At 42.6% G+C, this 19,202-nt stretch overlaps 1 protein-coding gene and 1 pseudogene across 7 annotated transcripts in view; both read right to left on the bottom strand.

Annotated features, from left to right (window-relative positions):
* Nucleotides 1–19,202, bottom strand: part of SNCAIP (synuclein, alpha interacting protein) — a 145,394-nt gene that overhangs the window by 2,565 nt on the left and 123,627 nt on the right. For 5 of the 7 annotated variants that reach the window (XM_012664269.1, XM_012664273.1, XM_012664274.1 and 2 more), the window contains 4 exons: nucleotides 18,669–18,794; nucleotides 14,633–14,802; nucleotides 10,634–10,726; nucleotides 8,981–10,049 (listed from right to left, as the gene is read on the bottom strand). In XM_012664269.1, the coding sequence (XP_012519723.1) occupies nucleotides 8,981–10,049; nucleotides 10,634–10,726; nucleotides 14,633–14,802; nucleotides 18,669–18,794 (1,458 nt within the window). Of the gene's footprint in view, nucleotides 1–7,600; nucleotides 7,672–8,980; nucleotides 10,050–10,633; nucleotides 10,727–14,632; nucleotides 14,803–18,668; nucleotides 18,795–19,202 lie in introns of all 7 variants that reach the window. The other 2 variants (XM_012664272.1, XM_012664267.1) reach the window with 1 other exon arrangement.
* Nucleotides 13,316–14,079, bottom strand: LOC105826316 (annotated as a pseudogene).

Here is a 19,202-nt window from a genome sequence, read left to right as displayed (position 1 = left end):
ATTGGAAGGTAAATTTCAGTAAATATCCTAGAAAGTCAACTAGAACAAGCCAAAGTATGAATAGAGAAGAATAGTTAGAAAATTTGAGGATCAGCCTAGTGTGTCCAACGTTAGAACAAGAGGATTCCCAGAAAGAGTGAACAAAGAAATTGGAGGCGAGAACATTTTCAAGGAAATTATACCAAACATTTCTCAGAAATGAAGCACTTACAGTTCCAGACTGAAACAGCCTGCTGCCCAGGCATGAAAAGGAATCCATATTATGGCAAAGCATCAAGAAATCGAAATATTGGGGCTAACGAGAAAATCGTAAAAGCTTCCAAAAGATCAGCAGAGAATAACAGGACTTCTCAACAGACACATTGGAAGCAAAAGATAATGAGATGATGTGTTCAAGATCCTGAGAGAAAATAATTTCTCACTTAGAATTCTATACCTAGCCAAACACTCCTAATACAGTAAATTGAAGATATTTGCAGACATGCAAGGTCTCAAAAAATTTAGCACCTATTCACCTTCCCTTGGCTGGGAAGATACATTTATTGAAGCACGAGAATAAACCCAATAAAAGGAAAAGCCAGATTCAGGAAATAGAGTACAGACAGGGGAGAAGCAAAAGGAATCTCAAGACGGTGCACGTGGGAGATGCCAGGATGACAGACGTGTAGCAGTGCCAGATGGCAGAAGTGCAGACGGCAGCAGGAGGAAAAAGGGGTTCTCCATGAACAGAGAGAAACTGAGAGACATCTGAGCTGTCTGAAGGTGTGAAAGATGGTTTTTGTCTTCAGCAGAGTGTTTAGAAATGAATTACAAATTAAGAAATCAAAATTATTTCCAGAGGATATATAAAGTTGTATAAGAAAGAAAATGTAATATAGCACAACACAGAGATTCTCTGTGATTATTTAAATTATCATAATAATAATAAATACCAAATACTGATTTAACCCTAAAGAGTGATACACTATATTGTATCACTGGAGGTAGGGGGAGGAAGAGGAAGTAGGGGTGTGTGTGTGTGAGCAGAGCCGGATGCTAACACAGAACTAGATTAATTTGGTTCATTGTTAAGAATATGGACTTAGGAGCCTCAAGGACTGAGTTCAAATCCTGATTCCACACTTTATGACCATCATTACTATGTAACTTTGGGCAAGATACACAATCATTCAATGCCTCAGTTTCCAATACGCAAAATTTGGATAATAATAATATCTGCCACATAGTGTCATTGTGAAGATTAAAATAGTAAATATGTGTAAAGTGCCTGAAATATTCTCTGGGACACTGTAAGTGCTTTATAATTGTTTATAAGTTCTATCATTATTTTTATCTTCATTAGTAGGATGCCCGTAGATAACAGGGATAATATCTGAAACTGAAAATCTGTATGAGCATGTTATTTAGAAACTGAGAATACTAAAGAAAACATCTGAAGGGAAAGCAAATGGTTGATTTCAGGAGAGTGAGAATAGGGAATGGAGTGGATTTGGCACAGGGGAAGCCAGTTTTTGTTTAAATGCTAATACTAGCATTTTAATATACTAAATAGCATTACTATTATAAGTATACTATTTTGACAAAAAATTAACTTAAAAAGAAGTCTAAGGATAATGTCATTTAGACTTTGATGAGGCATTTCTGCTTTAATGTAAAGGGTGCTAAAATGAAAAACACTTTGAACACTCTTTCTGCAGGACAAAACCTAGCATGACTGCAGCTGAGTCGTTAGCAAGTAAAATGTTAACTTGAGGCATTTATCTGAATAATATCAGGATAATTCAATCCTCCCTGAGCCCTTCAATTATCTAGTACTGAATTACCAGTATTCAAAGAACAAAAGTGTTCGGGTAATTCTGGTATGAATTATTCAGATAATTTGCTGCTCCTCGATTTCAGTTTTGGATATGAAATCACATTCTGAGTGACCAAAATTGGAAAGGAGAAAAGACTTAAATTTAAATAACAGTTTTTCAAGCAATCTAGCTTGCTGACTCATCGAGGCATGGATTCCATGTTTCCATAGCCCATGGTGACCAGGCGGCAGCTCACAGGTCAGTGTACAACGGCCCACAGCGGGCACTGCATCTCCACTGGTGGCTGACATAGAGGCCTTGCTATTTCTGTGATCGCCCTTGGAGCTTTACTGAGAGCACTGCCATAAATCCCATCTACTAAAAAATGGGATTTTGGTTCAAAGTATGAAATCTTATACTCGAAGTACCCAGACTGAAACTCACTGTAGGTAGGTAGACTTGTGACCAGAAGGCCTAGATTGATAAAAGACACACTATTTTCTCCCTACACCCCGTGGGATGAGAGGCTCAGTCCTTTTTGTTTGTTTCTTATTTCTTTTTTCCTCTTCTTCCTCCTTTTCTTCTTTCTCGCTCTGCCTTTCCCCAAATATTTATGAAGTTTCTGCCATGCACCCGGCACCAAGCTAGACACTGGGGCTGTAAATGGACATACAATGGGGGTGTTATTTAGGGTCACTGCTATCATAAAGCTCTCACGCCTTCCATGGAGCTTGCCAAGTCTTAATTGTATCCTCTTTTTATTCTCCCTTGATTATGATCTCCCTGAGTGAAGGGACCAAGCACTACCCTTGCACAGAAAAATGAAAGGCTTAGAGCTGAAAGTGGTGTTGAAATGAACGGCCTGGCAATCCAGCTCGGGGAGATCATCCATGCTGTTCTCGGTGTGGCGTTCAGGGAGGAAGAGCACCAAGGACCACTCGGGCAGCGATGCTTGAAGGTACTGGAGGGTGGCAGTGGCTGGGTAAAGTCTCTGGTGTTTTTAAACCTCAACCAAACTATCGCTTCTTTAAAACTCCAGATTTAAGTGTTTACAGAGAGGCTCTGCTCTTCTAACGTACAAAGACGCCCCAGTGGCTGCAGATGTGTGATGCAAATATTAATGTCAGTCACACTAACAGAACATCCATCTGCTTTGAGGCCACACCATTCAAAACTGGCTCTTTGCGGGGTGAGAAAAAGAGAGTAGAGGTGAAGTGTATTGTTTGTTCTCAGGTTTTCTGACTACCTGAAACCAGACTTAGCATGCTGAAAGGATGTGTTCTGGCGGGATGATTTTGGTTTCCAAGGCAGGGCTCTTCTCCGTACCCTCCTACCATTGGTTGATGTGTGTTCGCAAATTCCACACGTTCATTTCCTGCCCCCAGGGCAGTGATTCCAGACAGTACATGGGGTCTCCCTTGCAATAGCATTTTCTATATCTCGATTTATCGCACTCTGATACTAAACCTGGTTTCACTGTCTTCCTGTGGTAAAACATGCTTTTTCTTTTCCCAGAGTGCGTAAGGAGCTTGTGAAAAGCAATTCTGTTTGAAAGACTTGCATAAATCCCGGGAACTCTGCCAGCCTTTATAAAGAGTTTGCTAAGTTGTTCTTAGCATTGGAAAGATGATCATTTTAACTATTCCCCCAAACATGGGCATTTTTCTCTACACACAAGAATCTACCTTATTAGCAGACAATTCTCTGTAATTTACTATGCAAAGGTCAATGACCATCCCAAACTTTGGCCTGTTTTTAGGAAGAAACCGTCGCTTAATTCATGTGAAGAAATGGTTCAAGTGTGGAGTCTCCTCGTCTCCTCCGAGTTACAGGCACAAAGCTTTAGTATGAAGAGTTTTCCTTCTGGAACTAATTTAAACCCTTGAGGAGGGTGGGGGGGGTGGGCAGGACAGGAGTTGTACAGGAGCACAGGACACCTGAGGAAGTGAGGAGGGAGGAGAACTGCAGCTCTAGGAGTGTCTGGAGCTGAGGCAATCACCCCACGCCAGGGACCTGGCTGACTGGCCCTGAACTCCAGTGCCAGCAGGTTAGAAATGAAAATACAGAAAAACATACTGTAGATCAGGGCTCGGAACTTGAAACTAGGGATTCTGAGCTGAAACTCGAATATCTATTATGTTAAGCACCAGCTGCTTTATTGAATACCTTTTTAGTATCAGTGCTTTAATTCAATTTTCTGAACTGTTGAATTGGTAATATTCTGTCTGCCTCTAGAATGATGCACTCAACACATACCCAGATAGCACCTGCATGGTTCAGTACTTATACCATGATCCCTTCAAGAATCCAGTGTATAGGTTAAAAATAATGTTAACACTTTAAAGTCAAAAAATTAAGGCAAGATTAAAATGTGGTTATTTGATTATATACGAAAAATTGTGGCAAGGACACATTTGTTCAGTGGCATCAGGGACTCTTTTCTGTGCTGGCTGCATTTTCCCATTATGATTCTGTAGATGCCATTCAGTGGGGCTGAGGACACACTCTGATTGGGACCAGGTTTCAGTCAGGGCCCCACGTCTACTTCCCAATGTCTTCCACATCTTTGCTCATTTTTTGTTAAGTATGTTGTCCTGACAATAAGGAAATGTATGTGTGTGTGTGCTGGGGGTAGGGGAAGGGTATCCTAAACTCTGACTTTCTACTGGGCATAGCAGATGATTGTTCCATAGTAGATGTCACCTCACCACAGGCTAAGCAGACCACTCTCTTTGAAGTGGCTGGTGAACCACCTTGAGATCTATGCAACATATTTGATAGTAGCTCTTGGCTATGGATATATAATTCCCAGGGTGGCCAATTCCTCGGCAGTAAAACCCACACTAATGGTGTTTATTGCTTAATGTCTTTTTAAGGAGTCTATGCTAATGCTGGTGCTAGGATCAGGGGTTTCCTGGTGCTAACCCTCAGGCAATAGTGTCACTGTGGTCAGAGAGGGTGTTACTGGTGGTGGCCAGGGGTTAACGCCCTCTGCCTATCGGTAACTGGAATCAGTGCTCACTTCATGTGTTACTGATCTCAAATGGACTTAAACTCCGGGAAATGAATGTTTCATTGGCATTTTAAGACCAGTAATTGCAAACATTCCTTGGAGTTGTAATAACTTAAAACCAACTTGTCCTTTGTAGGATAAAGTAGAGATGAATCTGCTTGTTATAAGCCAAGTTATCCTCTGCAGTTGAATCACAGTGGGAAAGCTGCTCAAAGTAATAGAGTTGAATCTAATTTTAAAGGGCATTCAAAAGAAATTTAGATTCTTTGCTATCAAGCTGTGACCAATTTGGAAAAATAAATAGCAAACAGAACCCCCTCACAGAGCTGACATTCTTTAAAATGTTTTATTTAGTGTCTCTACTTTTCCTTTAACAGGAAAAATAAAAATTTCTTAGGAACTAAGATGGAATCCCAGCATGTCCTTGGAACTGGGATTCGTTGTTCCACTCCTTTTCCCAGGGCTATACTGAAAGGGCCATTTTGTGGCAATAATGTTTGGTGTCAACTCCAACCCAATGACTAACATGAGTTTCCAAAGTCATATGACCCTGGGCAATCCCTGCTACGTGACAGGGACCATTTGGCCTTCAAGCAAATTCTTAGGCCAAGATTTGAAATCATTACTGATAGATGAATACTTGGGTGTCTTTCCTTCTTACAGTGGGGAGCCCATAGGCAAAATGAGGCAAGCAGTAAATTAGATGTTTTCTGGGCCCATATTCATCTTGTAGTCTTAATTTCTTAGAGGAATCTTTAAGAAATTTTTAACTAGAGAGATCCATCCTTGCTTTATTTAAGGAGTGAACCAGGCCAGTTCTCTCTGCCTCTGTATGATTATGAGTGAATCAGAGAAACCTCTCCTTTATAACATGAAAAGAGCTAGGGTTTTCACTTTCTATGGAAATATGTGCCAAACTAAAACCGTGATGAAGTATAGGTTCATTTATGAGGTCGTGAGGGAAGGGTCAAAATGCTTATTTAAGTACACTGAATACTTTTATTTTGGGATTTCTAAGTGTGTATTGCTCAAATTAAACTCTATTATTTTAATAAGTAAAGCCAGTGAATCTGATAGCTTCAAACTGAGCCATCAGAAGGACTGTTCCTTAGGCTGAATGGGAAAGTGTTAACCTAGTGTCAGATAACTGAGCAGCCCCATGACCTCATTTTGTGCTCTGATTTTTGTAATCCTATTACTGTAGATTGCTCAGCTATGTTCCCTTGCTAGAATCAAATACTTCTGGTAGGACGATCTACTATGATACTAACTGTCTTGTTCCCAGTTGCCGTAAGAGTCTGGAAGAAATGAAAGGGATTCTCCTTCTCCCTCTCAAGGAATTTGCCAAATCCTTGTGCTTCCTTGCCTCAGGGTATTGCTGGTGACTTCTGTTTAAGAACAAAAGCAGAATTGTCCAGGGGCCAGAAGATACACACAACCCAAGATGGGGACAGAGAATGGTATGGGTGGGAAACCTAAGTTAGGAGAAACAGAAGTGGCCTAATACCAATGTCTGGGAGGGGGATTTTTTTTTTCCTATTCTCTTCCCACCTCAGGCATTGGGTTCTCAGCACTGGCCAAGATTCCTGCCCCAGTGTGGCCGGAAGCAGTCCAGACGCCTGGCTTCGGGCAACGTGTGAGCCTGACCCAAGTTGGACCACTGGTGACCAGTAAATACTGAAGCTCCAAGGCTCTTCCTTTAACATACTGAATTAATGAGACCCCTATAAGCATCCCCTAAAATGACTGAGATTTAATTTCCCTGTAGCCTGAAAAAAGATCTAGAGCAGATTAAATTAGATTTGCGGGGGGGAGGAAAGGAGAGTTACTTCTTTGCACCTTAGTATTCTCAACTAAAATTCATACCCACAACACATACACCTGCCCCCCCAAATTCTTTGGAGGATTTTGGAAGAGTGCTGAATGGCATGTCATGATTTTTCAATTAGTTTAAATGACTTAGAAGCTGTAGTCTTGTAAAATGGGTTTGGGGGTTTACCTCTTCTGAAATACACCAGTTAAGAGACACTGACTGCACTGACTCCCTTTGGCTGCTCTCTTTTTCCTCCTCCCATTTCCTGCCTTGTCGGGAAACTGAGCACATTCTTCTGGGAGGACGAAAGCTACGCTGCAGGAGGACTGTGCCCACGGAGGTGCCCCAGTCACTGGGGACATGATCCTTTCTCTTCTATGTACACGGTCCATGCGTTTTGAATGGTAAACGTTTTGTTTGAGAAAGACCCTTGCTTTATTGGCGTGAACTCCTAAGACTACTCAGAGCCTGGAATCGTGGTTCATAATGCTAAGCTAGAGAAATTTCAGAACAGCAGGACCTTGCTTCTCCTGAGATCAGCAGAATGGTGATGAAAGGAGCTTTCAGTCTATAATCAGCACTGAAATAAAACTCCAGCTCCGTTTCAAAGTTCTGATTCTGACTGGAGGCTGACTCATTCCACCATGACAGGAAATTTGATTTCAATACTTACTTGGTACTTGACTCCAGTAAAACAAAGACTGAAAGCCAAAGTCAACTAGGATACACAGCAAGTTTGTGGACTGAGTAGATTCTTCTGACTGATGCTGGAATAAAGCCCCTCAATGGAGGACTAGCAACCTTTCTAAGATCCAGTTACCAGTCTGTGCCTGCTGCTGTTTGAAGCAGAGTGTGATTTTCTTCTTCCTTGGTGTCATCCCCTGCTGAAAGGTGCTCCAGGTCCATGATTTAAAAGCTCATGCAACTGAAAGCAAAGGCATGGCAGAGCCGCACCGTGCAGCCCCTGACACCACGTACCGTGCAGAGTTATGCAGACGCTCTTCAGTCAGCGTGTTAGAGGAAAGACTGGTGCAGCTGCTGTACATCTCCTAGAGAGGTGCAATTAAAAATCATCTGAAAACATGCAACAAGCTCAGCACATGCATGAGTCCCAATAGCATGCAGGAGAGAGATTAGAGGACAGCAGCCTAGAGTGTACTTTAAGGAGCATGGGAACCTGTTGAGATGGTTCTTCTTTTACTACTGAGCTACACGACCCATTAAGTTACTAGGGAAAGTTTTATTTGAGCAATTCAAGTTTTGACATATTTAACCCAAAAGATCTGGTGTCTTCAGCTCAAGCGTGCCTTTTCCTGATGAAACAAATACATGATGAAGTCCTTTATAACAAGGACAATTTACAGAGAAAAACTGATGTATAATTTAAAATTGGTGTTCAATTAATTAGAGGAATACTAACTAAAACTCGATTTGGGTGCTGCAAAAAAAATGTGGAAAGTTCTTAGACCTCATTGTAATGGGCTTTTAACATTATAGCAAGTAATAAGTTATGAAGATTCTAACACTCCTCTGGGTGGTTTATCTAGATTGCATGATAGATGATCTGAGTCATTCCATTCCACAAAGAGTTTTTCATTTTGGCTTCTAGACCATTTTTTAATGGCATAGCAAGCACAGAGCATGCAGGAAACACTGCCTAAAAAGATGTTCATATCTTATTCACTGGATGTAAGTCACAGATTACAGTGCGCAGTTTTCCAATAAATGCAATTATAATATAAAATGTAGTTCATGGCACACTCTGCCATCCCCTGCGGACTGGCAAACGCTTCAGACTCCTATAGGCTCCAATCAACGCATAGGGGTCTGTGTTGTAAAGTGCCCACGTGGAGGTCCCTGTGGTGTATTCATTTCAAAGGTCACTCCAAAGTTGAATAGTTAAGTCTTTAGAAATAGAGTTTCTATTTATGTGCTTTTTAATTTTGGCCTGAGAATAAACTACCCAGTCCCATGAAGAGAACAAACTCTTCCTAAGACAGAATCAGTGCCAATGAAGGACCTTAATTTTGCATTGCTTGGTAGTTTCATCTTGCAGAAATGCCTCCCAGTCTAGGACCCCTAACACCCAAGGATTAAGCCATTTAGGGAAATTCAGGGACCGGAATATAATCTCCTGTGATTTATTTACCTTTCTCAGAATATTTGCTGAAGGAAGAGCAAGGGGTATATACTCTAACCTGACATGTCAGTAGAAACACATGAATTTGGCTTTCCATGCAGCCCTTTGGAATTTTTCTGGGGATTCCCTCAGGGTGGTACAGGTCAACAATCTGTAGGCTTAGGAACCACATGATCAATTCAAGGGAAGAAAAAGGATAATCTCCAAATAGCACTCACTGCCTTGTTCTTTCCTTTGCTAGCAGAGCTCGCAGGGTTTCCCTTGGCGTCTGTCGTCTTCCTTCCGAGCGAGGTCAGGGGCAGTGTGGAGGTCCTCAGCTGGCTGGCTGCCTGGTAGTTATTGTTATTGTTCTGGTTGCCACTTAGCGTCTCCATGATGGAGCGAAAGGTCCCAAAAGGCCGTTTCAGTTGATCCCCTGATTCGCTACTCACGGGGGCCCGATGGGGGATCCTGCCCCTTTCTTTATCTTTTTCTCCGCTTAGTTCAGGGCCAGGTTGCTCCATTTGCACCACAGGCTCCTCAAAGGTAACTCTGAGTTTTAAGTTCTGAGACGTCCGGCGCTTGGAAGATGGAGACTTGAGGGCGCTCTTGGGACTCGTGGCAACTTTCTGGGCAGCGGCACTGTCAGGGCTGGTCTGAGTGGGGTCCCCCGAGGGCTGGTTGGGAGGAGTGCTCCCCGAGCCTGCACACTGGGATTCCAAGTCTGGTTCGCTGCTCTCCAAGGTGGGAGATGGGCTATGGCTGTCCAGGGATTTAGAGGCCTTGATACTAAAAGGAAACCTGCGTCCTGATGTCAAGGTGTGTTTCTTGATCATCAAGTGTAAGCTTTCTGCGCTGTCCATGCTCTCCACGCTTTCTACAATGGGCTGCGGCCTGGGCCTGTCAGCCTTTCTCACAGGGGTGTTCTTGGGGTCCTCGGAGTTGTTGGAGTCCGTGTCAGACTCGCTCAGCGACCTCTGCATCAGCTGCCTCAGCCTGGCTAACTTCAGTTCCCTCTTCTCCAGAGGGATCTTTTTTGAATTTCTAGAGGAAGCCTGAACGTCCTGGAATTCCAAGGACAGCTTTTCCTGGGTGCAGACATTCTCCGAGATTTCTTTTCCCAATAACTGGCGTAGGATTTTATCGGAATCTTCGTCTTTTGTTTTGGCCCTAGCCCGGCTGGATGCTGACAGGCTTCCAAGAACCTGAATCCCTTCCTGGACTCCTGGTTTGTGTTTGGCTGTAGACTCATCCTCTGCATCTGGAGATTTCCACTGCGACTTCCTCGAAGCAGGTGAGGATGGTGAACTGAAAAGAGGATGAGAAACACATGAGATGATTTCCTACTGGGTTAAAATGACGCAGCCACGAGTCACTTCATGGCCTTTACTGCTGTTCCTAATTTACAAATAAATAAGAATGGAATAAGAATAATCATTTAATGTTTTTTGAAAGCCATGTGCATACTTCACAGTAGCAGCCATAACCAAAGTATAGCATGCCTCATGCCTTATGCTACATACTACTATGACTACTAAGTCTATCTGTTGTTTTTTATTTTGCATGAATTTTCTTAATTAATCCCATTTTCAACAACCTTATCAAGCTATATATCCTTATTCCCATGTCATAGATGAGGAATCGAAGGACTCAAAAGCAAGTGACTTGTTTGTAGTGGTGGAACAAAGAAACAGCAGAGCCAGAGGTTAGCCCCGGCCTCCAGACCCTAGGTCCAGTGCCCACCGCATTGTGATTTCTCATTTTTATTCCTTTTTATAAGAATAAAATGTTTTCTGCTGTCATCCTCTTAAAACATATTAAAAGAAATCCAGAAGAAGGCTCAGAGATTTAAGATAGTTAAGAATTCTAAACACCTGTGTGTCTGGTATTACCTGGGTGAAGAAGGGAGTGATTTGCCCTCTGATTTCTGGGCTTCCAGAAGTTGTTGGAGTTGGTTCTGCAGCGTGACACGTTCCACTGTCTGTCTGGGGAACACAATCAAAACACATAAGCTCTCTGATACATAGCTATTGCTATACATTTGGAGGTAGAATTTCTTCATAATAATTTGCAGTAAGTTGCAATAAATTCAAAAGCTTTAAAATGTACATAATCTTCATCCTCACTGTTCAGAAATTTTCCTAAGGATACAATCAACAGTACAGCCAAAAAATGTTTATTGTTAATATCAGTGAAAAACTATAAGTGATCTAAATCCTTATCAATTAAGTCTGAGTAAACAAATTGTAATATTTGTATAATTACAGCTATCAAAAATGATAATATGTTTGAATATCTATGGACATAGAAAAGGTTTCCCTAATATATGTGTATATATATATAAAGTATACTTATATATAAGTATATATATAAGGTGTATATAAAGTATACTTTCTTTAAATAAAAAAGGAAATTACAAAATACTATGTGTAGTATACATTCAGTCCCCGACTTATCATGGTTCGACTTATAATTTTTTGACTTTACAATGGTGTGAGAGAGATAGACATTCAGTAGAAACTGTGTTTTGTGTACTATGTTTCACTTTCAATATTCAATAAATTACATTAGTTATTCAACATTTTATTATAAAATAGGTTTTGTGTTAGATGATTTTGAACAATTGTGGGCTCATGTAAGTTTTCTGAGCATGTTTAAGGTAGGCTAGGCTAAGCTATGATGTTTGGTAGGTTAGGTGTATTAAATGTATTTTTTTTTTTTTTCTGAGACAGAGTCTCACTCTCTTGCCTAGGCTAGAGTGCCGTAGCGTCAGCCTAGCTCACAGCAACCTCAAACTCCTGGGCTCAAGAGATCCTCCTGCCTCAGCCTCCCGGGTAGTTGGGACTACAGGCAAGTGCCACCATGCCCGGCTAATTTTTTCTATTTTTAGTTGTTTGGCTAATTTCTTTCTATTTATAGTAGAGACGGGGTCTTGCTCTTGCTCAGGCTGGTCTCGAACTCCTGAGCTCAAGCAATCCTTCCGCCTTGGCCTCCCAGAGTGCTAGGATTAGAGACAAGGTCTTGCTATGCTGCCCAGGCTGGTCTCAAACTCCTGGCTTCAAGTGATCCTCCTGCCTCAGTCTCCCAAAATGCTAGGATTACAGGCCTGAGCCACGACACCTGGCTTCATATTTTATCTTGTCATTGGCCCAACTACAACTGTCTACAGCATTCTGCTTTGGAGACAACTGAAGGACTGTTGTCCATTAGCATATATGTGTTACTTTATCCCAGGATCATCAAACAAGAAAGATGACAAGACCCTGACCTTGCACAGTTCACCAGTAAAATAGCTGTTGTAGTATTTTAGATCTCATGCTATAGAGACTGAGGAGAATGTTTTGTGACCTTTTCTCTGAGTATGAACCTTCAGAAAACACATTCTATTGGATCATTTTAAAGCTCCTCTTTATTAATATGCCCATACGTTACTAGAAGGAGCAGACATTGGTACAGAATTTTTGGAAAGATATTAGTTAACATCTATCCACGTTTTAAATATGCATGCCTTTTGTTCTATTACAGCAATTCCTTTTCTAGGAACTTATTTTTAGAAATATCTATACATGTACATAAAGGTATATGCACAAGTATGTTCACTATGGAAAGATAACGTATTGAGTTATTAATTTGTGTGCATTTTTCCTTCAATTGCATCGAGACCTTTAAGCTCACCTAGTTCATCTTACCTGGGGAAGTTTTGTGTAACCGGGCAGAGGATGCTTGGTGGTAGCCTGTTTATGTTTTAAGTTTTAAATTTTATTTATTTTTTCTAGTAAAAGGCTAAACTCATTAAAAAAGATTATTGTAAGTATTGGCAGGGGGAAGAGATGGAGGGGCACAGAGACCTGTAGCTCTAAGAGAGATAAGAGAGGTTTCCCCAAGCTTAGAGAAGAGACGAGGGTCCAAGACCTTATCATACTATTGCTTGAATTATAATCACTTAAGGCCTTTTACCACCATAGGCCTTTTTTCAAATGAGCTGTATTCAGACATATAAAACTTACATATATAACACTTAAAGGTAAGACTTTATATTTTCCCTCTAAAATTTAATTTTTAAGGTTCCTCCTCCTGATCGGTCAACACTACTTTGAATATTGATTTCAATTTTTCAGGGACTCCTTCCCAACACGGCAACTGTAATTTAAATGGTGTGTTTGCCAAGGACTGGCCTGGGTCCCCTCAGGCGGGCATTAGATTCTTAAGCCCTCAACTTGCCAGAGACCTACTTGACGAACTCCCATTTGGCCCCTCTTTCTCCAAACATATCATGATAATCCCCAGAAATACTTCCCTGACATCCAGAAATGCACTGTGTAACAGTTTAATAATCTTATCAAGGAACGAACTGACTTTAGTTAATCACAGAGTGTTTTAAATAACTTCATGCTGACTGAACACTATTTTATATTCTGAGGATTCATGAATCATCTGCTTAATTTTTTCTTTGTTTTTTTACAAGACGAAAATTTAACGAAAGTTGGTCAGCGACTATGTCTAATCCACAGGGCTAAATAATTACATGGAACTGTAGTAGAAATTGAAAATAGAATAGCTGCTGGAGTAAATGGTTACATATTATCATCATCTACTCATGTTCTTCCTTCAAAGATTCCTTAGCATATTTTTCTTCTTCCCTTATATCTTTTGGAAAAGTTTCATGTCTTCCTTTAGTTAACTCACCAGCCCAGCTGAGTTCCAGCTCAAAAGCTTTGTCCTTAACTTCATCATGTACTGTGTACGTTTTATTTGCCACTTCTTCAGCAATATCACAGCAGGTCATTGCTTTCACCTGAAGCGCTTCTATTTCTGTCTTTGCAGCTTGCCCAGCTCTGCCAATGGCACAGCCCCAATAACTCCATGAAACACCTGACGGGTCAGTCCTGTCGAGCTGGGCATCGTCATTCACACTGTAAGACCCTAGCAGCCAACTGCAGCCAAGAGGTCTAACAGCTCTGTAGAAAGTATGTGCACGTATGTACGTGGCTACTCCGTCTGCAAGATGTTTTAGTGGAATGTTATAGCCAAAGGTAGATCTGACGTTGAAAGCTTCTTCTCTTGCTACGTCTGCTAAAGAATGAGCATTTACCAACAAACCTGCTTTCGCCATTCCAACATGCTGATCGACATTAAAAAGTCATTTGTTGGAATCCTCTTGGTAAAGTTTGGAAAGGACTAATTTTTCTGCCCCAAAGACAACACCATCTTTACATCTGATTCCAATAGCTGCACTACTATTTTCCACAGCCTTCATAGCATATTCAGCTTGAAACACTCTTCCTTCTGGAGAGAATGAAGAGGCTGACAGGTCATACCCAGTACCGACTGAGCTCATCATGCTACAACCAGTGCAACCTGTAGGGCTTCCAGGCCTAAAGCCGTCTGCTTAATTTTTATAATAAATTTGCTAGTGATGGTCACCAGATTATTTATCTATAATTTCCCAAACACCTTTTCCTTTTTGAGAAAACTAAGAAACTGGTCCATCTCTAGCTTTTCTCTCTCTCTCATGCGCTATGATTTCCTAGAACATTGGGGACAGTAGTTGAGAAGATGACGCTGTATGTGCTGTCAGCACCCTGCCATGTAATCTGGCCCTGAGAGGTGACACGGAGGGAGGCTCTCTTTCCTTGTGCCTGTGGCCTACACTCCCTGCTCAGGAGCTGTGCACCTTGTTGTGTGAATATCATCTTGTCCCCGCAGAGGTGGCGTCTTCAGCATGAGCCCCAGCTGTGAGGACTTGGGAAGAGAAGACGAGGAGAAAGAGGAGAACGCCAGGAATTCCCTGCACAGCTGGAATGAAGGCGGCTTACCCCAGCACCTGGCTGGAACCCAAGCACAACAACAACAAGTCAGACTTTGTTCTCACGGAACCAACAGGCACTTACTCCTTTAGCTGCTTGGTTAACTTCACCACCTGCGAGGCCAGCGACATGCAGGTCTCCACCACCACCAGGTACCTGGAGCACAGGGTGTGACCCTGCCGCTCAGCGCTCTGGGAGGGCTTTTCCCCGGCGTGGTTCTGCATGGTGACGTTTGCTCCGTACTCAACTAAGGTCTGTCAGAAAATGCAGAGACATGTGATTGTATCAGGACCTCCCTGTAAACGTTATTTTTTAATGACTGTAACAGAATGTTGAATAGGACTTTTCCTGTTATTCCAGAACCCATTATCAGAGCCCATGGTGTCGGGGCCGGGGTAGAGCAGCAGCACATACAAAAGAGCCTCTAGCGACCTCTCTGTAGTTGGTTGCAGGCACCTCCCTTCAGAACCTACAAAGATGGAGCAGAACCAAGCCTGCCGCTACTGATCCCCACCCGCAGCCTGCAGAGGAGGGGGCTGGCAAGGGGAGCAGGTTCTGCTGTCTGTACAGCCCTTTTCTCCATGAGACAAGGAGTGCAGTCTTTGTGGGGAGATGTTTCGTTCCTTTTGATAGTTGGGCTCCAAGGGAATCATTCGTAAAGTCGGGGATGCCTGTAAGACTGAGAGAGTGGAATTTTACCTCTTCCTATTCGCTCGTGTGCTGGTCACTGCTTTGGAATGACGCTTGCTGATCTGTGGCTGAGCGCACCCGATCAGGAGCACAAAGAACTGGAGAGAAATGCCAGGGCAGAGAGCGGAGAGGCTGGGAAGCAGCCCCCACCCCCACTGCGTGCCACGGCAAACGTGCACCCCTGGATTGAGCAGACTTTGCGGAAGGAAGCCTGGTGCGAGCTCGTTACCAGCCCGCTAACCAGGAGAGGGTTCTCCAGTAGCGGTCGGCAGTGGGGGACACCACCGCTGGGGGGGCTCTGTAGGGGAGGAGGAGGTGAAGCTGGGCCCAGTTCTCCCTGTCAGGGACGATTGTGAGGCTCCAAAGAGCCCTCTGAACCCGCTCCCCTTGGCTCCCACCAGACAGCACCTGAAGGCTGCCGCAGAGGGCAGCCGTAGCCACAGTCAGCCAAAGGAGCAGTGACAACTGTCAGAGAAGTGCCATGCCTTTCCCAGTTAAGCAACGAGGCATTTGACTTTTGTCCCCGACACCACAACCCAGAAGGGATGGGGGAATAGGAGCAAAAGTGTGTAAAAAGCCGATTGTGCCTCCCTGCCCATTCCAAGTCCCTTGAACCTAGAGTCTAACCTGGGCTGGGAAGAAGAATGTTTCGAATCAGAAATAAAATTGAGATTTTAAACTGGTTTGGAGTATATTTTAATTGTTATAAGCAAGCACAAAGCTATAGAATCTGGCCAAGGTAACATTAGTAGAGGAGAGAGAGATTTGATGGAGCATGGTTGAGCCAATAATTCAAAGAAAAACCCGAACCACTTGTTTTGTGTTTATACTGTGATATCATTAGATTCCACAAAAAGTTGTCATGTCAATATTCATCAACCACCACAATCTGCTCTACTCTTCGACAACATCATGATGAGATTGCAAACCTCCGGATTTATTTCGGTAGTGAGTGGCGTTTTTCCCTGCAAGCAATATTTGTAGTATTTAAATTCTTAGACTACTTAGGCTCAGAGGTTGCTAAGAAGCTTCATTTCCCTTTTGTTTATGCTCACTCCCCATGGAAGGTCAATTCGCCATAAAGTCACCGCCACCTGCCTCACAGGAGTGTCACAGAGACCGTGTCGGCACTGAGCTCTCGCGGAGCTGAAGAGACGCAGTGTAAACATACACTGTTATTACTCCTCCTTTTCTCTGACCTCTGGCGTTTTCTTTCCACTGTTTTCCTTACTCAGCCCCCTCCTCATCTCATGGGGTCCCTTTGCTTACTCTCAGTCTCTTTTTATCTTTTTAATCTTACACCTTCTTTTGTGATTATCCAAGTTTCCACATGCGTGGCATCTAGTGCCAGAAGTGTCATTTGGCAAAGTGGAGTGATAAATACCCTGGAAGGACAGACGGTCTTTCTTCACATAATAAAAAGAAAAATAACTAAAATCTCAAAGAGAATTAGTGATACCAGCTGGTTTTTTTTGGCTTTCACTCATTTATTAGCTGATAAAAGGTTTATTTCAAGACTATTAAATATTAGAGTGTTTTGTGAAATGGAAAAGTATAGTTTTCAGTGTTTATTCAGTTACCATTCCTCCACAAAAAAAATACTGCTACTTCTTTAATCTTTCAGCAGATTCAGTGAAGAATTTAAATTTCTCTCCTTTATGTACTCTCTAATTTCTTATCATTCCTTTTAAAACTTGGTGCCTTAAATTAGAAGGTGCATGCTTTGCCAACAATAATAGGGAAACTTTCGGATACCTGGAATATTTCCTATCAAGTTAGCTGTCCAAAGAGTAGTTTCATGTGAGTAGGCCCTCTAGGGAGATTTCTGCTGTGGCCTCTGCTTTTTGTTTTTATTAATCTCTTGCCTTCTGTATGTACAGTTTCCTCATGTATCCTCCTGGCCTTTCCTAAGTCCTCTCTGCCTGCCCGAGCAGCTGGTTCTCCCGGTCCAGTTTTGTGTTTCGGAGAGTCCACCTTGCACACAGCACGACCTCAGCTAGTACCTGTTGTGTAAATGAACGCACTGAGTTTGCCATATAGGAAAACAACACGTAGATAAGGCCACAAAGAGTGCTTTCTTGGAGGTGGAAAATGTGTCATATGTTCCATGTTATATACACACATTTTGAACTGTATGAATGTGCTGAGGTAAAAGTATTTTCTCTAAACATGACCTTCAACCATATGTTGTCAATTTCCCCTTCCTGCATCCCAGGCAGCTATGGGAACAAATCCATAGGGGATGGGTCATTTTCAATGATAAGAATGGATTTGTCTGATTCTGGTAATTATGATTTATGTTTGGAAATAAAATTCCAGGCCAAATCCAAGCTTCAACTTTATTTCTAATTCAAAGCCTCTCCTCTCCTCATACTGCCTGGCCTCTTCTACCGGCTCCTTTTCCTTCAGCTGTCCCTCTCTTTGCTCTAGTGCTGAGGCCTTCACCATTTTCTAGGAAAAGGTCTATCTGCTATTTATGTTCACATGTACCCCAGACTCTTCTGGACATGCCCCCCGCCCCGCCCCCACTGGGCTTTCCCGCCACGTGCTGCTCTGATGGTGGCACTGGGTTTGGCTCTGCTTTGGGCAGCCCTGCATTTGGCGGAGGGAGGAGACGCTGCCTCCTCTTCCCACAGGAGCCCCCCACTCTCTCAGTGGCCCTCTTGGAGCACCCCTCCTGTGGCTTGGGGCAGGGGCACAAGCCTCCCTCCCTTCTCCTGTGGCTCTCCTCCCCAACTTTTTGACATCATTGCACACACTGGACACAATACTATCTGGAAGACATGTTGGGCTAAAAAGATGAGGTAAATTGGGGCTGTTGAGTGGACTGGTTGGACAACCAAGACCCTGGCTGCCCTGCCCAAGGGCTGAGAGGATCAACAGCTGAGCCTTGCTGCCCTGGCCAATTCTTGGCCTTTTTGAACACCACTGAGAAACTCAGTTCTACTACAGAAAAAGGGAGAAACCATAGTATTCTTTTTCTAGACTACCACTCCCTACTAGAAAAAATTCTTCTAATCCATTCCTGAAAAATCTGTCCTTTTTTTCACATACCTGGGAAGGAGAGATGTGCCAATGAGGGCATGAACTGTCTGCCACCTGACAGACTGAGAGATGTCTGTCCCTGGTGTCTTGAGAACATGGGGGTATTTAGTGTCTACTGTCCTCAGCATTGGGACTTTAGAGTAGTGTTTAGGGAGCAGGAAAAGTCCCTCCCAACACTCTGTGACCCTCAAGGAGAAACTCTTAGGGTTATATATACCTACATTCGTGTGGCTTTCTAGAAATACTAATAAATCAATATAATTCCTTATTGTCTACTATAAAAGGCGACTTAATCCATACATTCTCCCAGTGAACAAAATTTCAACTTTTTTTTTTATTACTTGATACACTCAATTCTCTCTGCAAAGTAGCAGGGCTTGTGTACCTGTATGCACCCAAGGTAGCCGTGCTGTGAGGCTACGTGAACGGCGCTGTTGCCGTCCTGGTCCACTTCATCCAATGAGATGCCCTGTTCTTGCATAAACTGAAGAAGCCACAGAAGAATCTTCTCCTGTAAACACAAACGTAGTTGGAATTAATAGAATATCATGAGAGAAGTCAAATATGAAGAGAGAGGAGAACAAAACTCTAACTTGTGAAGCTTAAAGCCAAGCTTCCCACAGCAAAGGAAAATTACCATTCAGTATGAACTGAAAATCCACGAATTGCTGACTGAAATGAAAGGAGGAGGATCCCACAGTGAATTTTAAGAGAAAAAAGTTACCTTGGAAATGCTCTTGTTTTACTTATTCTATAGATGGGAAAAGAAATTCACAGAAAGTTTGAGGGCCTCCTCAAAGACACAGAGCTAGACAGATCCAAAGTTGGAACGGGAATCCAGGTCTTTTGATTCCAAGGTTCCCAAAGCAATGTTTTTGCTGCTGTGTTATACTGCCTCTGGCTTCAAGAATATTATCAT

This window comes from Propithecus coquereli, unplaced genomic scaffold (genome assembly GCF_000956105.1).
Source record: "Propithecus coquereli isolate 6110/MARCELLA unplaced genomic scaffold, Pcoq_1.0 Scaffold88, whole genome shotgun sequence".
Taxonomy (NCBI): Eukaryota; Metazoa; Chordata; class Mammalia; order Primates; family Indriidae; genus Propithecus; species Propithecus coquereli.
The sequence above is the reverse complement of the archived record's forward strand: the minus strand, read 5'-3'. Positions and strand labels throughout refer to the sequence as shown.